The following is an 18,769-nucleotide window of genomic DNA, read 5'->3' as shown; positions in this document are numbered from 1 at the left end:
TTGCATTAAGAGTTCTCAAAAAGTGAAATATTCAAATTTATCACCTACTCTTAAGAAGAACATGGAAGAAGCATAACACAATACGAACATGATGAACCACACAAACACACACACACAACGTTGAACGGAGCGTTAACTATTACGAGAGAAAACTAAAAGATTATTATGATAGAAGAAAGAATAGACACAGAAGGGTTCTCAACCCCACCTTGAGAGCTTAAGCATCCACCAACCGTCCACTGTGCTTTAGAAAGAATAAAAATTGAAGTGAGAATAAAGTTGACTGTTTCACATGTGGCACCAATACTGAAGCTTTCAGAAGAGTAATGAGTTACAAGGTTTTGACTTTTCCCCTTGTTTTTTATATTTTTCTTAGAAAACTGTCAATGCAAAACATAAATCACACGAAAAAGTCATTTTACCTCTGAAAAAAGTAACTTTTAGTGACATTTTTTTAAAAAAAGTAAATTTTAGTTTTAAAAAAGTGACTCGCTATGAGTCCTGTTCTGCTCAATGAATTTACGTGAATAAAAACATACTTTACAAAAAATTAAACTAGCGCCAAATGCGTTCCTGCATAAAACTAGACTCAGTCTAAAATATATATAATTCTTACTTCGATCGATCTCTTCATTTCTAAAAACGTTTTGACTGCACCCTTCTAACGCCCGTCCGTTGATACACCACTTGCAGAGCAGGCTCGAAACCAGCCACAGAGCTTTGGGGGGCCATGAATATGTTAGGAGGGGCCAAGTCATTAAAACTTCTCTTACAAATATCTAAATTGTGCATTTTGTATTGAGGTCTGAAGGGGACATGAAAAATTTAGGAGAGCCAGGCCCTTCCTAGCCCCCTCTGGTTGCGAGCCTGTTGCAGAGTAGCACTTACCAACTGAATCTGGTATAGGCCCCTCTAGATTATTACTATATTGTCACACATTCCCTTATTGAGGAGGAGGTAGGTGAATGACCGCTCAAGACCTTGCCAATTTCAGTTATCTGCATCTGTCCACAAATCTCTTTTCTCGGAAACGACCGCGGAGCCCAGGAGGGTAGGTAGGTATCAGCGGTCTGTTTGGTCAATTGTTTCGATCAAAACACTGCCCGAAACAATGAGGTCATGCGTTTCCCGAAGCCGTTTATGAGAACGAAGTCGCTTCGTATTTTGAAGTGAAATAAATAGATAAGAATATTGCCTTCTTTCCTAAACGCTAAACCTTTTTTAACTTGATGTAATAAATAACCTATATGATACTGATTGATATAATTGGATTTGGGGAGTATTCCTTTTCCATCCAGGGGTGTGTGTAAAGAAATTTGGAGGGGTGTTAGGGGGGTGTTGGGGGGTGTAGATTACTCCCTGCTTGGTGGATAACAATAAGAAATTATGTAAAAAGGTGAAGAGAAAAAATAAATCGTGAATGGGAAATGGGTATCGCTATATGTTAATCTTCAATTTGGTAATTTAGTAAATATGATGTAAAAATGAATGAATTTTGGAATTTTTATGTTGGTTATATGTATATTTCGTTATTGGTTAATCATTATCGGACTTCCGAAGAGAAACATCAAAGAAATTTAATGACCGTGTCTATAACGACAACTCCCAGTCACGACCTCTCTTCAGTTTTATTAGGAATAGGAAAAGAAAGAGTGAGAAAGAAGAGAAGGTAGGAGAAAGGAGGAAAAGGGGAAGAGGATAAGGAGAAAGGAAGAAGGAACTAGAGACAAAGGATTACTGGATAATGATGGAAATATGGTAAGGAAACTTGAATAGTTATTGACAGGTGATTCATACTTGAATTTTATTACCTGAATATCATTTCTGAAATAATCTTGAAGAGATACATCTGTCTCATACTACCCTGACCTGGTTCCAGCCAACTGCACAAGTGGGAGTTGCCCTGATCCAGCCCAGGTGACGAGAAGTTTAATTTAATAGATTGACTGTTATTTCAAAACGTTAAATAATCTTTATCTAGTATATGAATATACATAGTGGATATGAAACACACATTAGAATTAGCCAAAGAAAAAAATCGAAGTGATGTATATATTTTCCACAAATAGAAGTTTTGAGATTCCTGAAAAGACTGTTGTTATCTAAGCTCACCCTCTTGTTTTGGCTTTCCTCCTAGAGCCGATTTAGACTAATTTAGAATTAGTTATCTTTCATGACCTCCGTCATACACCAATACATATAACATGCTATTACACACTTATTATAAACACTATCGTCATAAATCAATATTAAATGCTACCACTTAAGACTAAATTGCCACTCATTCACGCACACGTATATACGTACAGGACAATGTATTGTTATAGGTGAATCAGATTTAAAGAAACCATCATCTAACTACAATTTGTCGACATTTATTACATCTAATGAAAAATTAAACACAAAATACTATGAACATGAAAATAATTATACATATCAATGTATCGTTTCACATATAATATTGAATTACTAACTAACTTACTCTATGGCCTATGGAACCCGGAGATTCAATGCAGCATTTACAAAACCTCTCCACTGACTTCTATCCTTAGCCAACTGGATACAGTTTCTACTTTGTATTCCTATCTCTGCGAGATCCATCTTAATATTGTCCTCTCATCTGCGCCTAGGTCTTCCTAATGGTCATTTTCCGATTGGTCTTCCAGTCAAGACTTTGAAAGCGTTTCTACTTTCTTCCACTCCAGCCACATTTCCTGCCCACCTAAGCCTCCTAGACTTGACGACCCTAACAATGTTGGGTAAACCGTACAAATTATGTAGTTCCTCGTTATGAAGTTTCCGCCATTCCCTATTCCCGTTCCTCTTGGGTCCGAATATTCGTCTCAGGATCTTGTTCTCAAATACTTACAGTCTATGTTCTTCCCTCAGATTAAGCTACCATGTTTCGCAACCATACAGAAAAACAGGCATGATTATCGTTTTATTTATTTTAAGCTTCAAATTCCTCGACAGAATTCGCGACGACAAGAGATTTTGAACTGAATAGTAATACGAACTCCCTGCTTTTAGTCGACATTTAATTCCTTCGTGAATATAATTTTCGTCTGTTAATATTGATCCTAAATATTTGAAAGTTCCATTTTTATCAAAAGAATTATTTAATATTTTAACGCATCCACAATTTGCCGTACCACGTTCACGACGCACTTCCATGTATTTAGTTTTCTCTGCATTTACTTCTAAACCCATGTCCCTGCAAGCGTTTAATAATATCTCTGCATTTCTTTCTATTGTTTTTCTATCATCCCCTATTAAATTTACATCATCAGCATATGCCATAATCTGGTTAATACCGTTCAACTCTAGGCCCTGGTTGCTATCTTTGATTTTCCTTATAGCGTATTCCAGAACCAAGTTAAATAATAATGGCGACAAACATCTCCTTGTTACTGGCCATTTTCGACGTAAAAGCTCGTGGACAAAAATTTTCCTACCCGAATTTTAATATGGGATTCATTTAAACATATCTTAATTAATCTGGAGTAGATCCTTAAGTTACTGAGGAACAAAACACTAGCAGCGAATACTTCATAGCCCGACACGAGATGGCAGTGGTAGTACAAAAACAAACTTTGCACTTCTAAACATGCTTTGTACGCTGTTATTGTTAAATATAAGCAATATACTACGCATTTACAGTGCGGAATTAGTATGAATTTGCTTGCGAATTAATTCACCCATTTAAACTGACCAAAAGAGATTAATAATAACACGACAATGCACTGTCTGTAAATAAATAAATAATACTTTCACTCACACATTACTTCTTCTATCTACGTACTAAATTACACACACACATACTACATCCCACATAAACTAAGAAAATAAATATCAATACATAGCACCACACATGTTAAATCATATTATCACACAACTCAACTACACGTAAATCAAACAATCATTAACTTTCACTATCCTAAACCGGCTCTATGAACTGGGAAAAGGAAGGGAATAATCAGAGCCCAATGGCCCTTCTATTAACTAAATCATGTTTTCCAAGTATTATTAATGAAAAAGAAAGATAGGTCCCTTTCCTGGTGGGAAAAGAACCCTCACCAAAAGTCATTCAACCCACTTCCGCTGGAAGCTTTTGTCAATTCAAGAATAAATAAGAGTCCCTGTTAACGTTTACACTGATATAATGACAATTAATTCTACTACCAAGAAACCTACACCTACTGCCATGTTAATTAAAAAATCACATATACTATGTACACACACAAAGCTATATAAGGACAGGCCTATGGAACCCTGACGGAAAATTTAGAAGGTGGAGAGGATATCCTAAATGTTTTAAATTACTGAATCATAATCATCAAGAAACGAACCAATACACTATTGTTTCATTCCTGTACACAGCAACTTGTTGACGTAAACATGGCGACCTTGAATTGAGATTTCGTATCTCACCGATTTTCTGACTGTTCTCACTGCTTAATTTTACAGTTCAGTGCTCCCTTCTGCTTCCAACAAGTTTATTTACTAACTGAAACTAATATTACCTGAATATTTAATGAAGTTTCAGTCCTTTTATTAAATTTTACTTCTTCATTATGACAGGAGTTGTTTCCCCGATGGCTGCTGCTAGTAAAAGACGACGTCATTCACGCCTGAATACTGAGGTGGTATATAGTTCTCAAATCAGAGTAAAGAATTTTGTCGGCGGAAAGTATAAAACGAATAGAAAATAGGGAAAACTGGATGAAACCGGATTTTGGGAGGATATGGGCATCTCAGAGGGACGGAGAGGGTTTAAATTATTCTGATAAACATCAGATTGGTAGATAATTTTAAGAATTTCAGTCGAATTTCTGACCTATGTTTTTGTATCGCATTAAGATGTATAATATCAATAGTCATCCATTTGAAATGCCCATATACAGAGTTTATAATGAAATAATATACAAATAAATAAATTATTCCCCGAAATATAATTCTTCCTATATTATTCCGGTGCTCCCACATTCATTTTGGTTTGAGTAAAGAACATCTAAATTTACTACATAGTCCGAAAATTATGTGTTGAAAAATCTACAGTACACGTTACGTTCGGAAAGTATTGGGTTCCTCCAAAGAAAAATTTCATTACCTTGATTGTAATGGTACATTACAAAGAAATGAGTTGATATGTAAGGGACTGTGTACCTAATTTTGGTCCACTCTGTATAAATAGAACGGCTCTTTGGGAGACAACACTATCGTAAAAGCCAAAGGTGTATCACAACGATATATGCAATATACGCTTATTTACTCTTACAGTACAACTAACGTACAGGCGGAAGATGCTGCGATCTTAACAACAGTTATGCCATTAAAAATATTGTTCGCTGTAAATAGTATATTAATTTGTTATTTGCAATCATTTCTCATTTATATTTTCTTACTGTAGCAATGTAGCATATTAGACATTGATTTTCAAATTGTGCTATCATTAGGAAAATTTTTATCTATGCTACTGCATAAAATATAGGATGAAAATGAGTTTTAATTATCTGGGCCATACTATTACAGGCAGAATTGTGACATTTGGACACAATACTCTTCTTGTCACGAAAGCAAAATAGATAAGAAATAACGTTTGAAACACGTTTCCTAAAGGCAGGCCCATAACCAGAATTTCGTAATAGGGAGGGGGGCTGTAATACTAAATACTGTGGTTATCACACCTGGGCCTCGGTCATTTTGAGATATTTTACTGGCAACTCGTTTAACCAGGATTTCATAATGGGAAGGGGGCCCAGCAAAAACGTCCTCTTGGCATACTGTCGGTGTAATAGCACTCTTAACATTTTGTGCATAGTGCTACAGAACAAGAACTATATTGGTAAAATTTACCTAAATTATCTGTTTTAAACACGCCGTCTCTTTGCTTGTTTCTTGTGAGGAACATCTGGAGCATCTCTTGGAATCATTCAGCAGAACTCCGCTAACAATGAAACCGACCACTTTCCTTTGTAATGTTCCATCGCAGAAATGTCCTGGTGAAATCGTTCTCTTTGCTCGTCCCTGAAAGATCCACAATTCACTGGAAAGTCATCAAGGTGGGAATGGAGGAAGTGCATTTTGAGTGACATATAGCACCGATGTTTCTGGTAGGCAGATAGCAATTCTTTTATTAATTCTTTGTAATTTTCGGTTCGGTGGTTGCCCAAGAATCTGGTACAAACATTGCGGAAACAATGCTAAGCATGGAGCTCATTAGCACTGAGAATAGATTCAAACACCTCGTCTTGCAATAGCTTGCGTATTTGCGGACCAATAAAGACTCCCTGCGTAATCTTTCCTGTACTTAGACGCGGAAACTTTTGACACAAGTATGCCAATGCACGTTCATTCCTCTTCATGGCCTTCACAAATGCCTTCATGAGTCCAAGTTTGATGTGCAATGGTGGTAGCACAATGGTTTGTGGGTTCACGAGATGTACATTTAAAATGTTTTTTCACCTGGCAACAAAGCTATTCGTCGCAACCATTGCTTTTAAGTGTAATGAACATTCTTTGCACGACTATCCCACTCACATATGTAACAACTGTACTTTGTATAGCCATCCTGTAGAACAAGCAAAATTGCGATCACCTTAAAATCACCAGAAACTAATCACTTGTGTTCACGATATTTTATAAGATCCAGAACGCGTTTCAACATGGGATAACTTTACCTAGGGGTGCATAAGCAAGGTGAGGGATTGATGCTGGTATCTCCTTACTGTTGTACAGGAGCACAACTTAAGGCTTGTTTTGGAGGCGTCTATAAACAGTCTCCAATCTTCTACTTTGTACGGAATCTTCAGTTTCTGCATCAAACCTGGAACAACATTGCAAAATACTAACTAATCGGTGCAGCAGAAATATTTTGCAAGATCTTTTTGACGATCGAGTAGAGTTGATACTCTAACTGTGTCCTCCAGAAGGTTCCACTGCTGTTACCTAGGTGCTAAAAGCACAGCTTTATTCTTTGGCAGTTTCAAATCTCTAATCAGGTCATGAAGCTCCGCTTGTGTGAGTCGGTGTGGTTCAGGATAGTTGGTATTCGGCTAAAATGAAGGATCAGTGCCACTGGTATGTGGAGCAGGTTCACCTTCACTTTCATTTACTGTATCACTGTCCGTCGGAATGGTACCCGGAGGATCTGGAAAAGGCAATCCTTTTCAATGGGCCACTGGACGAATGGCAGATGGTATCACTGGGTATTCGATCTTCTTCCTCCTCCTCCTCCACCTCTTCTTCTTCTTCTTCTTCGGATTTATACCTTCAAGCAGGGTAGCATGCAAAAGTCGCAGTCTGTGCTATGGTTTGTTGGTTCACGCTAAATTTCGGGCACAGCAAAGCGCATGGAAAAGTTCTTCATATGTATCAAGGTATTGAGAGTAGATGAACAACTCGCAACAAACGCGGGGAACCCATGATTTATCCTGGTCTCGAACACGACACCCAAAGTATTGTAAACTGCCCCACAGTCCACCGAATTTTTATAAACGCGGGGCATTGCTGCACTTTCCTTGAATCACTGACACTTCGCAATGAAAACAACATGTGCAACAGCGATAATGTCCTCAATCACTATTTTCAAACTGCTGGTTCACGAGTAACACAAACAGTCTGCCAAATTACTGCTTGAAGCACGCCACGAATACGATTAGAGACGTTAACAGGAGCTAGTTGCAACTTGAAATCATTACCTCACGTGACTCATGAGACACTCGCACTAGCTGTTGATAACGTACAACGTTGCCAAGTCGAATATACAGCAAATACTTGTCAAGATCGACACTTTGCACTGTGCAAAACAATAATTTCAAACCATGTACTTATAATGTCCCATAACTTTATATGCAAAATATAAAACGCTTAATTACACAGAAATCTGAGCCAGGAGATAATTTTAAGTGCGATTTTCGCCAAAATTCATTAAAGAACGACTACTTTCGTTTCTGTAAAAAATAAAAAATGAAAAAATGTTGAACAGTGTATCCAATAATGTCTTATAAAATATTTGACAATATCTGCGTTCCTTTCTCTGTTGAATCAAATATTAACAGAATTTTCTCTTCACATACCTTTTTGTTCTCATTATTTCGTCAACTATTTTCTGTTCCAAATGACAAGTTAAAGGAGCAGTAGAAAACTGTTTCTGAAATAACATGTTTGATACTGCAGAGAATCAATGACGGGAAATTATGGTAACACACTATTACAGAACGGCACTATGTTTTCGAAAACTTGAAACTTCCCTGACTAGTAGCAGAAATTCTGAAAATTCAGTAACTTTTCTAGAAATTTCGAATTTCCTGACTTCCACTATATCCCGCTAATTCGCCACCACTTATTGCAAGTAGTTCGGCTAATACGTTCCTCGTAAGGCTAGAGTAGAGAGGAAACAATGACAAGGATTACAACGAGATACTTTGTATCGGTTGATAATTACCTGTATCTTGGGCAGAAAGTGCTTCTACACAAGCACTATACCTGATATAATGCTAATTAAAAATAACAAAAGAAGAATGTTTTAATATATGTAAGAAATATACATTATTGTATATTTGGTTGCTATGTAGTTTGTTTATGGATACCTAATTAACATGTATGATTGCAAGACAGTTTGTGTGAATATACGTTAAAAGAGAATCAACGAATAAATTATTTAATACTCATCATCGACTTGTAATTTCAGTAGAAAAGGTGATAATACTAGTGAACATAATTACGGAAGATATTTTAAGGTGTAAACGATTATTGCCACTAAAGATTTACTTATATTATTAGCCGAACCAGGGTTGACGACTACCTTTGGTGAGTCGTTGTAAAATTTTTGGTTTACCTAACCCGGGATTCTTGTAAATTCATATCCCGATGTCTAAAGTAAGGGTGAATTTACCTCAGTAAGAAGGTTCATGAATACGAACTCAACTATTCTTAGAAGTGGTAGAATAATCACAAGAAAAATTATGATCGGTGAGATAGTAGAGAATGAAACTGTTGACAATGTTAACAACGAGCAAAATGTAGCTCCCATTACACCTGAAATGTTGACATTAGAAGACAAAATTTTAATGGCATTACAGCGACAGGAACAAAGCCGAAAAGACGATTTAGAAGTCATGAAACAGATGTCGGAAGAATTAAAACAAACGGTCCAGCAGAAATCCGAAGAATCAAGTAGGCAATATGAAGAATTAAGTAGACGATTGGAGCAAATAGACCAAAAATCAGAAGAGACGAAACAATCTGTTATCCAGGCGGTGAGAGACATCACATTACAGTTTGATGAAAAGCTAAAAAGATTATCTGAAGATTACCAGGATAATTACAACCATGTAATCCAAGAAGTCAATTGTGTAAAAAAGGATTTGGAAGTAATAGAATCTTCTGTTCGTCAGCAAAAGATTCAGGTCACAGATAATTCTAACCAAATACGTGCAAATACTCAATTGATATCTACCTTACAAGAGGAAATTAGGACGTTACAGATTAAGGACAACGCATACCACAACAACATGGTTAATGATCGTTTGGAGTTCCCTTGTTCACAAGAGATGACCTCGCATTCACCCGCAGCAGAACAACGTGGACCTTATGTTATCTCTTCTTCAAGTAATCCATCCGATGAGGACATTATTTTGGAAAGAATTCATCCAAGGAATACAGATGGGCGGAAAAGAGATGGTGGAACCACACATCACGCAGTAGGTAGGAATTGTCACTCAACACGAACACGAAATGGTGAAAGGAAGGTAAAGTTAAGTGTAAAGATGAGCGAAATAGGTGCTATGAGTAAGTTTAGTGGTAAATGTAATGAAAATGCTACTTCTTTCCTAGAAAAATTTCAGGATGAGTGCAGTATAATGTGTATAGATAAATCCCAATATATGAAACTAATCCCTCATTTATTACTCCCACCATGTTCTTTATGGTTTAAAGCAGTACGGGATCACGTCAATACATATGAGGAATTCAAAGCAGCGCTGATTGCAAATTACGAAAACGACTTTTTACTTGCAAACAGAGATGCCACGATTAGAAACCAACCTTTTAATCCTCGCTTGCACAAATCTGTTGTTGATTTTGTTGTAAATACGTATAACGAATTAAAAGTCGTAAATCCACTGCAATCGGAATCTAGAGTGATTGCATCTATTCGAAATCTACTACCGTTTAAACTACAACAGATCCTGTTTTCTACGCAGTGCATGAGTTTTAATCACCTATTAATGCTTGTCCAATGTTATGAAACTCAATATCAGGCACTGAATCATCAAGCGGGAGTAGGTAAAATTAAAAACAATTCAGATCACCTTGTACCTGTTCGGAATCTAAATATCCGTAATGCAGACAATACGGAACATAACTTAATTCGAGCAAATTTAAATAATCAGAACGATCAAAATAGGCAAAGATATGATGGGAATCCACCTAACCTAACCAATCGTGACAATAATTATGTCAGATCACTTAATCGAAGTAGACTCAAAAACAGTCGAAATACATGGCGAAATTCTAGAAATGCTATAAATCCTATGGATAGACATAACCGTAATTCAAGAGATGGCACTTCGTATCAAAATCAAAGTCATGACGCAATTCATATACAAAATAATGCGGAACATAATCACGATTGTGCAGTACAATGTACTTTATTGGAATCATATGCAAGTACGAATTTAAACTGACTGCAGTTGATGAAGTAAGGATTAAACCCATATCAGCTATAGATTCTTATAAATATTTATCTTCAAATTTATGTGTTAATATTAATAATGAAAACAACCCTTATGACTTTTAGATACTTTATCATGTTTGTTTCAACAAATGATAATTTTCAAATGATTTTAATTCTTTTTTGTTAATGTGAAGAATTATAGTTCGATTCATAATTGATTAAAAGCAAAGGTTATTTATATTATATTGATTTGTGTTGAAACTTGATTGTCAAAGATTATGTTAAGTATAAGGTTCATTCTATTAAGCTAATTATCCGACGACTGTCTTCATGCGCCACTTTATATGTTACTCGAATAAGATTCTTCTGTATCATGACGCCTTATTGATACGATGTATACCGTAAAATATCATCTATAGTAATTACTATATAATGCGCCCTAGAAAGATCAAACATTGTTAACATCACCGTTTTTAATGATGATTGAAACTGTTAATCATTGTGATTTATGTTTTACAATGTAATTGCCTCTTACGTTTTTGACTTCGCACCCTTCGTTGATTATATTAGTAAGCGACGACGTTTTTATAATAAAAGATAAATATTAATGGAATAAAAGACTTATTATAAATGTATCTATATGAAGGAAACTTAATGAAGTTATATACGAGGGGCGATCAAAATGTAAAGGACACAATTAATGTAATACCATTATTATAAACAGACCAGTAGTTCTTAAATATAAAAGCCAAGCTCCCTTGTAACTTTTATATTTAGTCCCATTATCGGGCGACATTTTATACAACGAGATACTTTGTATCGGTTGATAATTACCTGTATCTTGGGCAGAAAGTGCTTCTACACAAGCACTATACCTGATATAATGCTAATTAAAAATAACAAAAGAAGAATGTTTTAATATATGTAAGAAATATACATTATTGTATATTTGGTTGCTATGTAGTTTGTTTATGGATACCTAATTAACATGTATGATTGCAAGACAGTTTGTGTGAATATACGTTAAAAGAGAATCAACGAATAAATTATTTAATACTCATCATCGACTTGTAATTTCAGTAGAAAAGGTGATAATACTAGTGAACATAATTACGGAAGATATTTTAAGGTGTAAACGATTATTGCCACTAAAGATTTACTTATATTATTAGCCGAACCAGGGTTGACGACTACCTTTGGTGAGTCGTTGTAGGATACATGCCGACAACGCTCTGTGCTAAAGTTTGCGTATCATTGGCTACTGACTATTAAACTTGCCATTTGGAACCGACAGTAAAACACATGTCAATAACTTTCTCATTCTGTCTCTAACAAATATTTACAAAAGCAACCTCCTTGTCCTCTTCGTGCCATTACATTTAACACCTCATCAGCAGTGTAAGACAGAGGGTCGTTTGTAGACATCAGGGCCTTGCTATAGCTTTTTATGTTTAACGCTGATTCTTCTTTTTCTCGTTTCTTGTTGTTTTATCCTTCCTTATTTATCTCATTTCTGTTTCCGAAGGGGAGTCCGGACCCCCTTGGATATATGCCTGCCTAAAGGGGATAGAGGACATTCGAATTTTCTGCCAAAAACTAGGAATATTACCAAGAAACGCAGTTGTAGATGTGAAATTAGGCATATAATTTCTTAATTGAGAATAACTAATTACATGTTCTAGCGGTTTCGAAAATGCCACTCTCGAATGGAAAATGGGACAATTTCTATAATATAGAAACTTCAATCTCTTTTTTTCAGAAAGTGCCGAATATAAGGGTTCACTCAAGTTCTAGCTGTGAAATTTCGAATCTAAGTTCTTGATTATAATTAAGAGAGTCCATGTTTCAGCCGTTTCGAAAATTACTCTAGGGAAACTGGGGACTGCTCCTAAAATATTGAAGTTTCCCTTTCTTTATTCAGAAGGTGGCCAATATGGGGATTTGGTTAATTTAGAAGTGCGAAATTCGATGTATAAACGCTTAATTAAAAGTGAAGGAACACGTGGTATAAGCGTTTTTCTAAAATTCCCGTCCCAATGATCAAAGGGATTATTCCTATAATGTTGAAATTTCCCTTTATTTATTGAAAAGTACTGAATTTAAGAATTTGCTTAAGTTCAAAGTATGCCATTTGTTGTATAAACTCTTAATTAAGGCTAAGGGAATGTGTGTGCTCCAAAAATACCATTTCTAAGAGCGAAAGCGGGGTCTATTGCTATAATATTCATATTTCCCCATCTTTTATATCTACTGCTTGCAATGTTTTCGAAAGTTTCGCTATGAAGGGGAAAAGTTGGAAAGATTTCTATTATATTCCATTTTCTGGTTTTATAATTAATTAACCTTATTCTTCGCGTTTGAAGAACGAACTCTTGCGCGTGTGTATTATAAAACCTCCGGAACTTGCCGGATAAGAACCTAACGTTTTTCATAAACGCATAATAAACTGTTACAGCGGTAGATACATGAACTTTGATTGATTACCAAGTGAAATCTAAGAGTCTAGGACATTGCGTCAAATGGACACACCGTAAAAAGTTCAACGTTGTTACATCGTAGAAAGAATGAACACATCGTCAAACATAGGGAACTGACTTTGTCAAACGGTCGCTTTGTCAAAATGCAAAACGGTCACATCGTCAAAAGAATCGATCTCTTTCTTCAAACGTTTCTTTTTGATAAAATGACAGATTCTTTTGACTATGTAACCGTTTGGCGAATTGTCCGTTCCTTATGTTTGACGATGTGATCTTTTTAGGTTTTGACGATGTCTTGTTCCTAAGCGTAACACAGATATTTAAATACAGGTTATTATAGATGATTCATCGTATGAAATATGTCGAAAACTATTAATACAATAAGTCTTTGCTTTTAACGAAATGAAAGAATGTTCTTAAAGATCAAATTCTCATAGTCGTAATCTTTGCTTGTGGCAGCAGATGGTAGCACAAGCAATGGAGATTACCAAAATTTAAGCTGCTATGGACCATAGGGAGTGGAACTAGTGAAGAGAAAACTTTGAATTGTCGCCGAAATATAAAAAAGGCACTAATGACAGTGAAATTGAATATCTTGGAAAGAGTGAAAAGTAAGAAAACCAAAATTAATATAACAACCATAAGAAGGACAGACAATTCAATATAACCTGTGGACAATGGAAAGCTGTCCTAAATGGAAATAGTGTATGGAACAATGAGATTCAGCGGTAAAAGTTTCATTGTGTACAGTATGCATGACTGGAAGAAAGGAACCGGGTAGTTGGCTTGTAAATGTAGACAAAACCAGGTAAAATGTGTTCTACAAAATACAGAGAGGTATGGTGTAATGTGCATGCTATGAACCATAGTGAGCGGAAATAGATGGGACCTGCGCACGTGGAAAGTGAGACCATGGGATGTAAAGGCGCGAGACGAAACCAGTACTAGTACTAGTAGTTTTGGCGAGAAGAGCGAGCGTGAGCGAGTGTGAGCATTTGAGCACGAAGATCAGGTAGAGTTAACGGAAGCAGAAGCTGACATGTAAACGTGCATAATATCTGTTAGCTGTTGGTAGGTGTGTCGGGTATTTCGAAGAAAACTTCAACGTGGAAGGAACATCTCATTACAGAATAAAATAAAACGCAGCTGTGTGAGAAAGAGGTTGTAGTGGATGAGTTTAACACATTAGTGATAAATGACAATGGCATAGATGATGAAAACGTTGAAAGTAATTTTGGCGATGATCCAGCGTTACAAGGAGGAATGAAGCTGCTGCCAGAACGAAGTTCACCAATCGTTGAGCACCGCGAAAGCAATAGTTCGTCAGGTCGTCATGTGATCCATCCCCTCAAAAAAAAAAAAAAAAAAAAAAAAAAAAAACCACGCAGCCCACCTCTCTTATTATGGATATCAAGTAATGAAAAGGCTTGGACTTCGCCCTGCTGTAATCAATCAAGTGAAATGCTTGTATATCACTACACGTTTTAAATTCAAGTTAATGACTAATTAACACAATTTGTAAAAATAAAGAGGTTAGTTGACAAGGGTGCTCACTTTCTATAGTTCTTAAAAATATTTACACTTTACAATAAGAGCTACATATAATACAATTATTTTTTTCATTTATTCATCTCCATCTCAGAGTGTGCTCTTATTCTGACGATATTGATACACAATAACCTCTTCAGAGCCAAGCTAATAGTTTTTGATCAAATCACATAATATTACACATATTTCAAGATTTGGGTTTCCTGAAGTGAGAAAATGTTCTAAAATAAATTACCCCACCATGTTGGCATTTATGGCATGAATCATACAAGATACATTGGGACTCAAGGAGGACAATTCACATAATATATTAACAATAATATTTAGATATATATTCATTTTAAAATTTCTATTTTTTAATATTAGTATAATAACAAAACTTATTTCTGTTGTCTATTAAATACTAGTCTGTATTAAATGCCATTATTGGATATTTCAGCTTCGTTTTACTATTTGTTGCATACAATTAAGCTTTCAAATAAAAGCTGGATAGTATTCTTACGTATATTTTTCTACACACATACAATTTTCTTTCAAATATTTTTAAACAGTAAATTGCACAGATATTATGTTCGTACGTACAATTCTTTAGTTTGTGAAGGATAGGACAATTCCGGTCGTTTGTGAAGAATAGGTATACTTTGCATTGAGTGCAACGCACAAATGTCAAGAAGGAACAACCTTTCATTTGGCATCTTAATTGTTTTCTCTGTTCATTTTGGGCATTTTCAGTCATGTAAAGAGCATTGGCGTGTCCAGAAGCCTCGCACGGAACTCCCTAAGCACTTATACGTCTTTTCAGAGAAGAAACATCATAATCCTCAACAATAGATATTTTCAGAAATGGTTTCTATATCAATTTGACTCGAGTTGTACATAAACTGTCCCGCAATCGTGAGTTTAAAATCAAAATACAATAGAATGTTCTTCTTTGGGAATTTATTATCTTCAGCATATCGCCAGTATTCAGTCCAAGCAGATGCGAGGTTGAAGTTGAAAAAATGTGAATTACTCGTACTATAAACTTTTTAGTTCTACTTCTCATGCATACTTACTAAGAATAAAACACAATAATAATAAACAATGTCGACTAAAAGCAGGGAATTCGTGTTACTGTTCGGTTCAAAATCTCTTGTCATCGCGAATTCTGTCGAAGAACTTGAAGCTTAAAATATATAAAACGATAATTATGCCTGTTGTTCTGTATGGTTGCGAAACATGGTCACTTACTCTGAGGGAAGAACATAGACTGAAAGTATTTGAGAACAAGATCCTGAGAAGAATATTCGGACCCAAGAGGAACGAGAATGGGGAATGGCGGAAACTTTATAACGAGGAACTACATAGTTTATACGGTTTACCCAACATTGTTAGGGTTGTCAAGTCTAGGAGGCTTAGGTGGGCAGGTCATGTAGCTAGAATGGAAGAAAGTAGAAACGCTTTCAAACTCTTGACTGGAAGACCCATAGGAAAACGACCATTAGGAAGACCTAGGCGCAGATGGGAAGATAATATTAAGATGGATCTCGCAGAGATAGGAATACAAAGTAGAAACTGGATCCAGTTAGCTAAGGATAGAAGTCAGTGGAGAGCTTTTGTGAACGCGGCACTGAACCTCCGGGTTCCATAGGCCATAGAGTTAGTTAGTTAGTTAATAATAAACAACGTGAACCCGCGAACTTTATTCTAAAGAGAGCATTTTCCGATTATATTTTACATATCTTTTATTCAAACTGCATATTTACGTACTTTTTTTAATCAGAAGGGGGAATTTAACCCTCTGATTTTTTCTTTACCTGAACCCTTTACCTGATTTTCCCTTTACCTGTGCGTAAATGCTAATAACGCGTACTGACAGTTTTTAAAGAGAAAAAGATGGTATATTAGTAAAGAAATGATAAATACAATGAACGTAAGTTACGTGTTGAAAGAAAGCCTAGTGATCTTTTGTATCAAAATTGATACATTAAATATAAAAGAAAATAAAATGGTCTTAAAATAATTTTTTAGTGGTTAATCAAGAGAAACATAAACACTAATTCTTGAAAATAATTTTCATTCACTAAAGGCGTTGAAAACAATAAAATATTTAAATTACCTTTCTTTTTCCGCTTCATTTTGTTGAACCCGCTAAATAGGCAAATTCGGCACGCGCTGTCAAGTAGTACATGCACCAGGAACAAAAACAAAAAATAATCTGAGTAGCGACGCTTTTCCTTTAGTTGAGGAAATTTGTCTCATTTCATTCTTTTTCACGACAAGCGTGCAAAATTTTTTAAAGCCGTTGTATCATATTTGATACAAAGGGTCTGAGGGGGATAAACAATAAATGAATTATGAATGATATTACGAGATGAAGGTCATTTTCTTCAAATTATCCAAGTTATTCGAAATATTGGGCAAATTTATTGGATCTGCATCTGCTAAATACTAGGAAGATAACTTTTACAATATATTAAAGTTTTACGCCTAATACTTTCGGAAATTTGTAGAACAACAAAACAAACTTTTAAACCACCCTCTATCCCTTAGGAGTCATATTTCGAAAATCTTATCTTTATATATATAGGGCATAGGATTCAAGAGACTATTTATTAAAATTAAAGGTTGTATGCCTAATAATTTCACGCATCTGAACGAAAAATCTTTAAGTAGCTTCCTTTTCTTTTAGATTTCGTCTTACCTACAGTACATCTCGGGGTACAGAACAAGGAAAATTGTTTATGAAATTACAAGGTTCTACATCTATACTAAAAGTTCTGGACATCTGATGAGTGGATCAATAAGTGAATCAGTGAATATATGCTTGTATGAGTATACTTATGGATAAATTCGCTTTTAAGAAAAACATACATTTGAAATAGAGACAGGACTATCACTGATTTAATAAATTTATTTGTAAGGAATGTAATGTTTTGATGATTAAATGTTTATAAACAATGTTATTACTTTATTTATTTGTATACTTTATTTAGGCATGAAAGAAATCGAGGCTAACCCAGATGCTAAACGACTCTACGATGATCTGCTCAGTAACTACAACCGCCTTATTCGTCCTGTACAGAATAATTCCAAAACGCTCACTGTGTGGCTGGGACTTAAACTTTCCCAGCTGATAGAGGTGGTAAGTGTAATCTTTATTTATCTATATTATTCATATATTAAGTCAAGTATTTTTATTAAAGTCATTGTTCACGATTTTTCGACGTAGTGATATTGTGTAGTATTCTTCGATCTAAGATTTAGGGCAGCCATGTGCAACATCCGGTTCACCTGACCCGGTATTTAAAATGCAATCTCTTAAACTAAATTGAAAATTTTTACAACCTTCGATCGTATAGTGGTGAGACGTATCTTTCGCGACCTGGCAACAATGAGAAGAGAACACGGAAACTAATGTTTCTCTATACTCCCACCCTTTCCCCTGATCTTTATGATTCGTCAAAAGTAAGAAAGTAAGTATTAGATTTTCCTTTTTCCTCTTGTAAAATGATCTGATTAGTGTTGTTATGTTCCTGTGATGTTAGTGTACGATGAATGACTTTCTCTATTTAATTCTTGTAATAATGTTATACATTGTCTTGTACGGCCCTCGATGCCAGTATGTCGTCTGTGACTGGCCTACATCGTGTTCCAACTTGCACATGCCTGACTTAAGCCGAAGTTGATACAGTGCAATACCAGTAATCTTGTGTATTTGATGAAATTCATATGTTGCCTCTCCCTTTGTAATTTCGTCGAATACTTACATATGACATTGCTTTTGTTTCGAAATATGAATCGAAAAGTAAACGTGATACAAAGAAACCTTATCAGTATATATAAGTAAACAGTCTATTACAGAAGAGAAAAAAATATCAACTCTTATTTTTAACGAACAACGTACCTTTCACCACCATAAAAATTCGTTTCTCTAATACTACACAGGAGAATTTAACCTCAGGGATGTAATTTTGTTCAGCTCAATATCATTTTCCAATTGTTATATGTTCCAAATTTTCACAATTTTCTAGTGAAGGAAAAATTAAAATTTAAGAGCTCCTAATAATTTTGAGCTTCATCTCAT

The 18,769-nt window shown here is 35.4% G+C and overlaps 1 protein-coding gene across 1 annotated transcript in view; it reads left to right on the top strand.

Annotated features, from left to right (window-relative positions):
• Positions 1–18,769, top strand: part of LOC145666619 (acetylcholine receptor subunit beta-like 2) — a 699,654-nt gene that overhangs the window by 27,721 nt on the left and 653,164 nt on the right. Inside the window, exon 2 of the mRNA XM_081734057.1 lies at positions 17,679–17,827. Within this exon, the coding sequence (XP_081590183.1) occupies positions 17,679–17,827 (149 nt within the window). The remainder of the gene's footprint in view (positions 1–17,678; positions 17,828–18,769) is intronic.

This window comes from Thermobia domestica, chromosome 12 (assembly GCF_964235325.1).
Source record: "Thermobia domestica chromosome 12, izTheDome1.hap1.1, whole genome shotgun sequence".
NCBI lineage: Eukaryota > Metazoa > Arthropoda > Insecta > Zygentoma > Lepismatidae > Thermobia > Thermobia domestica.
Note: the sequence above shows the minus strand (reverse complement) of the source record. Positions and strands in the feature narration are given on the sequence as shown.